The sequence below is a fragment of the Spinacia oleracea genome, chromosome 4 (genome assembly GCF_020520425.1).
Source record: "Spinacia oleracea cultivar Varoflay chromosome 4, BTI_SOV_V1, whole genome shotgun sequence".
In the NCBI taxonomy this organism is placed as follows: Eukaryota; Viridiplantae; Streptophyta; class Magnoliopsida; order Caryophyllales; family Amaranthaceae; genus Spinacia; species Spinacia oleracea.
In genome coordinates this window covers 150,816,722-150,828,342 of record NC_079490.1, presented here as the reverse complement: position 1 = coordinate 150,828,342, position 11,621 = coordinate 150,816,722, and the positions used below count along the sequence as shown (strand labels likewise).

The 11,621-nt window shown below is 33.0% G+C and overlaps 1 protein-coding gene across 1 annotated transcript; it reads right to left on the bottom strand.

Moving 5' to 3' along the window:
- Nucleotides 1-4,008: 4,008 nt before the first annotated feature.
- LOC110783588 (peroxidase 57-like) lies at nucleotides 4,009-7,498 on the bottom strand. Its single transcript, XM_021987942.2, has 4 exons — nucleotides 7,018-7,498; nucleotides 5,069-5,248; nucleotides 4,799-4,958; nucleotides 4,009-4,620 (listed from the first exon to the last, which is right to left on the bottom strand). Exons 1-4 carry the CDS (start codon nucleotides 7,393-7,395, stop codon nucleotides 4,214-4,216), a joined length of 1,125 nt encoding a protein of 374 aa, XP_021843634.1. The 5' UTR covers nucleotides 7,396-7,498; the 3' UTR covers nucleotides 4,009-4,213.
- Nucleotides 7,499-11,621: the final 4,123 nt, after the last annotated feature.

The window sequence follows — 11,621 nt, the reverse complement described above, 5'->3', positions numbered from 1 at the left end:
TGAAGCAGTTTAAAGGTATTAGTTTATCGAGAGGAAGCCCGCAGTTGACTCACCTGTTCTTTGCGGACGATGCACTTCTTTTTTTCAATGCAACAAAGGAAAGTTGTGGTGTAATTGCTTCCATACTACAGAGATTTTGTGGAATCTCAGGTCAACAACTTAACTTGCAGAAATCCCTTTTAAAAGTAAGTCCTAATACGCCAGTACAGGTTAAACTTCTTTTTAAAGATATCTTGAAGATGGACTTGGTTCAGAATTCGGGAACACATTTAGGGGTGCCAATAGATTTGGAGGGGAAAAAACACTCTAATTTCCAATTCATTGTCGATAAGGTTGCAGGTAAGATTTCAGCTTGGAATTCTTGCAATCTCTCTCAATCTCAGAAGTTAGTATTGATTAACTCCATTCTTCTGGCTATGGCATCTCATGTGTTTAGTTGTATGGAGGTACCTTTGTCAGTTACATCAAAGCTGGACTCTATTATTACTAGGTTCTTTTGGGCAGGGATAGATGGTAAAGGACTTCATTGGGTGAAAAGAAGTACTTTGTAGTTGCCTCGAGGTCTTGGGGGTTTGGGTGTTCGCAGTGCTTCTTGCTTGAATAAAGCTTTACTTATGCGACAAGTTTGGCGTTTAAATAACAATCCTCAATCTTTGCTGGATGGAGAGTTCGTTAAGCAGTTCTTGAACCCTATTAAGACTGGAGTTAATGCTTCATTACTTGGTCGTCGACTTTCTTGGGGTATGAGAGGGTTGGGTAGGGCTTCAAACCTCATTCTACAAGGTTGTATTTGGAAAGTAGGTAATGGGAAATCCATTATTGCAGGGAGGGACAATTGGGTAAATGGAAATATCCCCATTTTTAAGTCAAATGTTTCCCTTAGGAATGCTAAAGACTGGAAAGTACATCACTTTATTCTACCTTCAGGGGGAGGATGGAATCATGAGAAGATTAATTCAAATTTTGAGTTTTCGGATGCTAAAAGTATAGTAGGGATGGAGCTACCGTCTTCAGATTCGAAAGATTTCCTTTATTGGAAATTTCAAAAGTCAGGTAAGTTTACAGTGAAGTCAGCCTACGCTATGCTGGCTTTAGAAAACTTAAAAGACAATGGACTTAATTCTCAGGCTACTTTCTTCAAGATGCTATGGTCTATGAACCTCCTTCCGAAATGGAAGTTGTTTATCTGGAAATTACTTTATAATGGGATTTCTACTAAGGCTAATCTAGAGAGGAGAGGAATCCATGTGTCCACAAGTTGCGAGGTGTGTAATACAGCAGATGAAGATTCTCAACATCTTTTCCGTTTCTGCTATTTTGCACGTGATGTTTGGAGGCGTGGTTCACTCGCTATCCATTCAAATTTCAACGAAACTATGTCTTTTCAGGAATGGTTTCTGTTTTATATCCGACTTTTTCACCGTCAGGATGGTATCAATAGTCCAAGGATTGTTTATTTTGTTAGTACACTTTGGAGCTTATGGTTGACTAGGAACAAAAGAGTATTCAGGGGGGAAGTTTTTAATACCTCGGGAGTTAATAACCTTATTCAACTAGGGTTGGAGCAGCATGCAATTCTGCTTAAAAATCATTCTCTCCATTTAGGTTTTCTCCATCCACCAGAGGATGATCCTATCTATCCGCTTGGCTTCACTAGAGAAATTTTGGCTGGTATCTAAACTGAAGATCCAACTTCTATTATTCTGATCGATGGTTCCTGGTTTAAGACCACAAAGAATTCAGGTATGGGATGGTGTTTGGAAAATGATCTGGTTTCCTGTGATCGAATTATAGGAGGAGCGCAACCTGGTACAACAATTTCGGCACTCCAGACTGAGGTTTTAGCGTGTCTCTTAAGTTTGCGGTGGGCTTGTCAAGCTGGACTTAGGAGAGTTACAATTTTCACGGATTCCCACCGTCTGGTTGAGCTTCTTCGATCGACAGAGGTTATGGATATTCATCTAATCTGGACACTTGCTGAAATTAAATAAGTAGGAAATACCTTTCACTGGTGTTGCATTAACAAGGTGGATAGATCAAGAATTGAACAAGCACACTTGCTGGCAAAGGCGGCTTCTACAACTCTTTTTTCCTTTTGCAATTTTCCTTAGTTTGTTTGTTTGAGCTTATGTCAAAAAAAAAAAAAAAAATAAGTTTATAGAAAATAAATTGCTTATATAAAATTATTATGATTTTAAAATCGTAATTTTATAAATGAATATTAGAAAGTAATTAAACTTAAATCATAATAACTTTAAAGTCAATAACGAATATAAGTTTCGCTTATAAAAATATTAAAATCGCTTTAAAATCGTAACTTAGTAAATTGGTAGATTTTAGTAAAAATAATCAGAACTTATAATCCAGAACATTTTAATTTCAATAATATAATTAAAATAATCGAAAGAATAAATAGAAATGAAATTTTCTTTACTGAAACGAAATTTTAAAAGTTCAAATTAAGACCTTTTTAAAGCTAATAAAACTTTTTGTTATTAATAAAATATGTTTTGAAATACGGGGTATTACAGTAAAACCCGATGACAAGATCCGAAGATAAAATTCGAGCCGAGGATAAAATCCAAAGCTAAATTCCGCGCTAAAGGGATACAATTCCAAGCTGAAATCGACTTTCACTTGGGCGTGATCAAAATCAAAACCCAACCCATTTTTCAAATAGAATTGGGTCTGTGGGGCATGTTGTTTGGGTGCTTAAATAGGCATACCATTTTAGCCCAAAAGCTAATAAAACACATGGCCTAATATCACTCATAAGGCTTCAAAGGCCCAACAGAGCACTATATATACCCCTCATGAGCCAAGTTAAATGATGTCATTCTCTAACCCTAGAGAAACCACCCATCTCTCTCTCTCTCTCCCCCGAAATACTCTCATTTTACACAGCAATTGTAATGACTTGAGCGTCGGAGGCTCCGCCTCGGGGACCCCCTCAGGCACCGTACGTGGCTGGAACTCAAGACACCAAGAACGCTCATACCATCGTTTCAACCCCGAAATATCATATAAGTAAACTTACGAGGATTTAATTACATCTATAATGGGATCTTTTACCAAAACGGCTACTTTGACGAATTTATTTACCAAAACGGCTAATTTTAAATTCTAATTCCCATATTAGCTAAAAGTTTACCTTTTAAAGCAAAAACCAATAAAACGGTTATGTTTTTTTTTTAAATATAGTGAACCGTCTAGGAATTTTTTTTATTTTTTGGGAAGTTGGTCAACATCGCGACTTCTACTTTTCCAACTCAATTAACAGGGAGTAATCGACATCCTTAAATCCTTATGTTTTCCTAATGAAGGTTTTAAGAGTAAAATTAATAAGTATATAATTTTCTTTCTCTTTATTTAATTTTTTTTTCATGTTTAATTACATTCAATTATTTACTTGTAGTGATTAGGGAGTTCTCAATTTTCAACTTTTGATATATACTAGAAGCAAACAAGAGAAAGCATATCTTAGATTATCTTTTATTCAATTATATACTCGATTTTATGAAGTTCTTAAAATTGATAAATACGTAATATTATTTTTCATTGGAAATCTTATGGAATTTTTTATATTTATTAACGGTAATCAATTATTACATAGGTTAAATAGCCCTACATATATTCTTTGCGCTCACCACGAGCATATGTATGGCCAAGATTCTCTACAAAGTAAACACGGTTGGTAAGTATTCCACTTTATTATAAAACCTCTTATCGCTTGTGCAATATTATTTGTAAATAACTAATATTTAAACCCATAAAATATTATACGTACAAATTCTTAAAAAAAAAAAAATCAGACCGGTTCACTGATTTGGCCTTAAAGAAAAAATTGTCATTTTGGTAAATCAAATTTAGCTAGTTTGGGAATTAAATTTTAAAAGTAGCCGTTTTGGTAAATAAATGTGTCAAAGTAGCCAATTTGATAAAAGATCCTCTATAATGCCCTTCTTTTTATATACTTATATAAAATATTTATCTATGCCCGCGATCAAATATCAAAACGTATAAGTTTATCATAAGTGTAAGAATAAAAGACAAAGATGAGTAACTCCATATATAAATAATACGTAGGTCGTTTTGCTAATTAGGGATGTAACCCTGAAACTAGCGTATAATGTGAAAAAGATAACTTGGAAACAATGTGGAAATTTTAAAATAAAACGAAGAAATCAACAAATCACAAAAACACGTACTAGTCTTAGTTAATGTTGCCGCAAGTTTTCCTAATTCCACCTTGGTCTCCTATGAGGACCTCAACAGCTTGCAGCTTAATCATGACTTGTGCAGTTCTAATGTCAAACAATGCACGATTTTGGGACAACTTGGTAACGATGGTAGAACTTGCAGGATCACGGGACAATGCTTGGTCGACTGCGAGAAGTCCCCGGTTTCCGAGGAGCTCGCCATAGAAACGGTTGTTCAATGTGTTGTTGTTGGTTGAATCTTGGTTTAGAGGAGTAGTGTTGTTGGTGATTGGGCTTTGTGGACAAGTTTGCTTTAGCTGTCTAACAAGGCTTGGGTCCATCTCCGAGTCGAATTGGGCTGTGCCTTGGTAAAGTCTGTCTTGGAAGAAATTACAGTGTGCAATTCCAACAGCGTGATAGCCTAAAATTTTAAAAATGTAACTTTATTATAGAGTGGAATTTTAAAATTGTAACGTTATTATATATGTAAGCTCAAGTTAATTCATGAATATTTATTGATCGTGACAATATGCTAACCATCGAGTCACAACTCACAACTAATTCTACAAGTATTAACTATTAAGTAGTAAGATACTGACCTAAAAGGACAACCATTTCTTCTAAGGTGAAGTTTTTGGCAGCGAAAACAGCAGCAGCTTCGTCAACGGTCATGGAAGGATTTGGAAGTTGAACATCTGCGGCGTTGGATACAAGTCCATCCTTTCGTCCTGTTTCTACCGGATAGTCCAGTCCTCCTCCCTGTTTGTTTGTTTGTTTGTTTGTTTAATAATGTCTTAATAATACGTACTAACAGATCGATCGAGTACCTAGAGATTAATTGAAAAACTAGCTATTCGTATAGTATTTACCAGTTTAATAAGAACTTTAGTAGCAACCGCAATAATGTCAGCACAAGAGACGACACCAGGACATTCTGATTCGAGGGCGGCCTTCAATCTTTCGATAAATTCATAACCCCTGACGCTGAGATTAGCCTCTGCTGTCTTCTCTGTCGATGGACCGTCGACAAGGATGGATGCATCACAACCCTTCACATGATTCAAATTCAAATTCAAATTCAAATTCAAATTCAAATATATAGCACAATTAGTCACATTAATCAACCTATACTACATATGATATTTCTAATGAAATAATTCGCTATGATATATAGTTAGCATCAAAAAGATCATTAACATGACAAATCAAGCTTCATCATATAGTTTAATCTCAAAATAAAGGGCTAGAGAAAACACTATCCTAACCTATATTTACTTAAATTTTCCTTTTCAAGACCATCTGCCATAAACAAATGGCCGGTCAGACAAACAGGGCTCGTTCCGTATAACTACTGGTTCCTAGTTTTTTGTTTTTTGTTTATCGGTTTCTAGTTCTTGGATTTTTGGCTTTTTGGTTTTAAAAGTCATATGATTTAGATTGAATCATAAACTTAAAAAATAGTCATACTTATAGTAATCATGTTTATTTTGAAAACTGACAACAAAAAACTAGAAATTACTTTGTGGTTTTCATATTTTGTAAAAAACAGAACACTGTAAACAAAAATGATACCGAACGGACCCTAAACTATTTAATTTGTTTGATTTATAGTACTTGGCTTGGCAGATAAAAATCTACGGGACCGTATTTTACAAGAATTTATACAAAAGAATGTCGTTTATCATGATAATACAAAAGAATCTCTTTTATAGGAAGTGTTGATTTAATTGCCTTGTAGCCTAAAGGTATAGTTGGAATTAGAAAAGAGTAAGGGATTCTAATGAGCCGAGTCGAGCTCGAGTTTAGCTAAGCACGACTCGAACTCAAAAACTTATAGCCAAGCTCGACTCGAAAACTCGCGAGCTTAAAATTTTCAAACTCGAATCGAATTCAAAAACTAAAGCCAAACTCGAACTCGACTCGAAATCGGCTCGAAATTAGCTCGAAAACTCAAACTCGAGCTCAAAAACTAAACTCAAGCTCGAGCTCAAAACCCGATTTGAAAATCCAAAATTGAGCTCAAACTCGACTTGAATCACGTTCAAATCTTATAAAAAATAAGTTTATACCCCAAATCATTATATCCATTAGCCCAAATGAAAGCCCAATGGAAGTGATTTGTACACTTTCACACTCAAAGAGTAATACTTATAACCCTTTCCTTCTTTCCTCCCTCACTTATTTATCAATGTGGGACAAAGATAATATAACCTTTCTTTCTTTCCTCCCTCACTTATTTACCTATGTGGGACAAAATGAATATAATTATTTCCTTCTTTCCTCCCTCATCTATATACCAATGTTGGAGTAACTATAGAAATTTTTTTGGCTGCCAAATAGTGTAATTTAAATGGACGATTTCGATTTTTTTTTTTTTGTCCTTAATAATTTAGTCATCCATTTTAGGAAGAAAAAAAACAAGTATATTTTTTAAGGAACAAAAAAACATAAAATGATGAATAAAAATGATAAAATAAAAAATTTCTATTTTAATAAAATATTAATATATATATATATATATATATATATATATATATATATATATATATATATAATTCGAGCTTCTCGAGCTTTTCGAGTCGAGTATCAAGTTGCTCGACTCGTTAAATTTTCGAGTCGATCTCGAGCTCGAGTCGAGCTGATTCGAGTCGAGTTTTGACCGAGCTTTGACCGAGTCGGGTTCGAGTAGCTCGCGAGTTCGCTGAGCTCATAAGCACCCCTAGTTCAAAAGACGATAAATAATATACGCGACTGCCAACGGTCTAACGTCAAACATAATTAGCGTGAAAGATCGATCGAGTAGAAAAAAGGAGCTTACATGGACAAAACAATCATGGAACTGGAGACGAAGAAGGGCAGGAAGAATGGTAGGATCCTTTTTAAACTCTTGTTCAACTAGAAATTCGATGATGACTTCAACATTGGAATCACATTTATCATTGTAGAAACCAACTACCAAACCAGAACCAGAAGGAGTCCACGGATATGATGAAAATGGACTAGGAGCAGGAGCAAGCCCGGCCGCCGGAGATTGCGCCGGAGTTTCACTTGTTTTTGTTGGCTTTGAATTTTGTTTTGAAAAGGGATTACGTAAATTCACCTTTAAGCCAAATGCACCACATTCAGCCAATGGACTTGATATCAACATTAACCCTAGGGTTACCATGACTAACCCAAAATTTGTAGGAAACTTCATTTTTTTTTGGCTTTTTGGTTTTTATTTTTTTTATTTTTTTTGGAGCTCCTCCGAAAAATAAAAAAGATAGGTAAAATGCTTTAATTTGGAGGAAGATGATGTTTTTGTATGGTGTAATGCATGCAATTTATATATGATGGTAAAGAAAGAATTATAATTTCCAAAAAAAGAAAGTGGCATGCACGACTCTCACAATTCATGTTGTATTAGACGTGCAATGGAGTAACATAATAAGAGGGTCATGGCTTTGTGTTCTTCCACTTCTTATTTTGTTTGTCTTCTATGAATATGATGCATAAATTTACTACTAATTGATGTTGACTTGTGGATGATTCATACAATGTATCGAACAAATAAGATTATGAAGGTTTAAATATCTTAAGAAATATTTTTTAGATCTTAAGCTTGAAAATTTTAATTAAAGAACCGATTGACTCATTTATATTCTTTGACCTATTGCTTACCTAAATTTTCAAACCAAGAAAAAACTAAAAATGGATTGCCTATTCGGAACCCCATTTATAATAAGATTACATCTACCGAAAATTTAATAATGAATTTTTTTTATTGACAAAGTAATCCTTGGATGCACACCCTCACATTTTCCTTTTACGTATATCATCTGGCCGGGTGCGGGGGGTGGGGGGGGGGGGGATCTGGAAGGGTACACCATATGACATAAAAACACCCTTTAGACTTTGTTTGGGTTTGCGGAAAACGTTTAAAATGAAAAATGCGCAATTCCAAATTAGTTATCCTTTGTTTGGTTCCTTACAAGAAAATTCATAGAAAAAAGGGAAATATATAAGAGTAGATGAGAGGATGGATGAAATTAGAGAGATGAGAGGGAGCTACGTAATTAAGGAGGAAAAAATGAAAAAGTGGTTTTTCCTTCCGTTCAAATGGAAAATGTGTTTTCAAACCTTGAAAAAATTATTGGAAAATTGTTCACTTCTTGCCATACCAAACAACGTAAAATAATTGAAAAGAAGAAAATTCTTTTGGATGATGAAGGAGATAGAATGATCAAAAGACGAAAACCATAATGGCATAAATAGGATCAGAGCCTCCTTTTACCTTTAAATAATAAATATCGCCACATGATCGTATTGTAAAGGCTTTTACTCAATTCCACTTGCATGGACCCGATCCACCATATAATTAGTGTGGACTAGGGTAATTATGTAATTTTATAGCACTAATTAGGATGATTTCATGTGATCTGAAAAAACAGAAAACGCGCAATCCAATTTGAACGAAACCTTAAAATCTCTCTCTCCTCTATCTTCTCTCTCCTCCAGTACCTTCTCTCTCCTTCAGCTTCAACAGTGGAGGACGATTTAATCGATTTGAATATCGATTTAAATCGCGCAATAGAAGAAAAATTGTATAATTACGAAGGTAATATTCTAATCCTATTAACTACGAAGAATCATAGTAACTACTCCGTATTAAACTGATTGCGTGATTTTATTTTTTAGAAAATTTAGAGAATCATCGAAATTTATACGATGTTGAAAATGAAAGCATATCTCAGCAAGTTATGGTTGTAGATCATTGTATTGAAGAAGGTATGATATAGTATCTCTTAATATGTATATAGCAACTCTTACGTTGATATAGTTATCCTATTATGTAATATAAGTTACTATAATAGTGTACAAACATTTTAATATTATAATTACTAATATATGTTACATAGTTACTAACAATATAGTAACTCTTTCTTTCAGATAGTTATTCTTAATTACACTGTAATAGGTACTCTAAAAGTCGTACTAAAACTTTAAATTTATAATCATGAATATATGTGGTTAAGTTTCTGCTTAAATCATATAGTAACTCTAATAAATAATATAGTAACTATTTTGTTAACATATCGTTATTCTTAAATGTAATATACGGAGTAGTAACTATATTTACAGTAGAATAACTATAACATATAAACATGAACTATATTAACTGTAGTGTAACTATAACATATAAACAATAACTATAGTAAGTGTAGAATAACTATAACATATAAACAGTAACTATTTATATAGTTTCTGTAATCCTATATAGTATTAAAGTAGTGAAAACATTTGTATCTGTACAGGTTCAATAATACATACAATTGATACAAAACACATAATCTTATTGTAACTATTTGTATTCTATAGTTACTTTTATTTACTTATAGTAACCATTTGTATCATATAGTTACCCTCATTTAAATGGAAAATTTGGTAATATTAATCCAACCTTTGGCCGATTTTCTTTTATTAATCCCACCTACGACATATTTTTTTAATAATCTCACCTTTACTACCCAACAACTTTTATTGGGCTTAAGTGATCGAAAATCGGTGAAAAAGTCAACGAGATGGTGATGAATTGATGATAATGACTGAATATATCGAGAGAGGGTACTTCCACGTAGAGACATATTACCGTCTACAACAAGTTTATTACCTGTTAGGCCCAATAAAAGTCGTTGGGTAGTAAAGGTGGGATTATTAAAAAATATGTCGTAGGTGGACATAATAAAAAAAAATCGGCCAAAGGTTGGATTAATATTACCAAATTTTCCTAAAATATAGTAACTCTTTGTATTCTAATAATTACCCTTCTCTACATATATATATCTATTTATATTATATAGTTACTCTTCTTTACATATAGTAACTATTTCTTTCATATAGTTATTTTTATAATGTTATAGGTACTCTAATAGTCGTATTGTAACTTTAAATTTATAATCATGAATATATATGGTTAAGTTTATGCTTAAATCATATAGTAAGTCTAATAAATCTAATAGTCGTATTGTAACTTTAAATTTATAATCATGAATATATATGGTTAAGTTTATGCTTAAATCATATAGTAAGTCTAATAAATCAAATAGTAACTCTTTTGTTAACATAGTTATTCTTGCATGTAATATACGAAGTAGTAACTATATTTACAGTAGAGTAACTATAACATATAAACAAGGACTGTATTAACTGTAGAGTAACTATAACATATAAACAATAACTATAGTAAGTGTAGAATAGCTATAACATATAAACAGTAACTATTTATATAGTTACTGTAATCCTATATAGTATTCTTAAAATAGTGAAAACATTTATCTCTATACAGGTTCAATAATACATACAATTGATACAAACCACATAATCTTAGGGAATTCAAATCATGAACAACAACAAAAGATTGATAAATAACTAGCTGACTGTTTAATTGGAGAAGCAAGGAAAACAACTAATGAAATTTTGACATATATTGCCAACATGCTGCTATTATCGGGTTTAGTGTACGAAAAGGAAAGAATAGATATAAAGAAGAATCCATTGTTATTAATGAAAAATACTTCTACTTCTCTGCTGATGGAATAAGAGACCCTAAGAAAGAACTCAAAATTAAAGATGATCAATCAGATACAAAGAAAAAAGGAAGTAAAAGGAGAGTGTTGATAACAAGAACAAAATGTGAAGTTCAAGTATTTGCAAAGAAGAATGAAAATGGAGATTTTGATATTGAAAAGCATGTAGTGCTTCATAATCATCCATTAACAAGAGAAATAAGTAATTATCTCCATCGATCTGAACGACAAATGACATAGCCTAAACAAGAAGCTATTGCAGCAATGTCATAATGTAGTCTAAGATCAATGAAGTCAAACAATACAAATCCAAAATACTATGATAAGAAGAGCTAATCCAAATGGCCTAGAACAAAATTTAGACATATACTATGAAAAGTGTTGAAACAATACACATACTATGATTCTAAATCTAACCTTAAAAGAAGGTTCCATCATTTTAATTTTTGAAGCTAACAAAACAAATCTCTACATAAGATGATCATCAACAGAGAACAGGCATTCTAGTGCGGAACTCTCTCTCAGTTGTAGACCTGATGCCACTCGGGTCAGGAATGGTTTCTTCTTCATCTTGTTCAATGCCTACCTTAGGAGGGTAGCCTTGTTGCCGAGTTACAATCCACTGGTCAATGACTCCGCAATTAATAGCATATTTTACACTAGAATGCCTCTTTGAGATAATGGACTAATGATAATGATATTCATATAAAATTCCAAGCAAACATCATGTACATAAACACTAGTTATACTATTAAAAATAAAAGTTTGTAAATAATATCTGTTATAAATTTTTATTGGATGAAAATTTCAAACTCAATATACCATTGAGCTCAACTCAAAATCACACAAGCTCGGA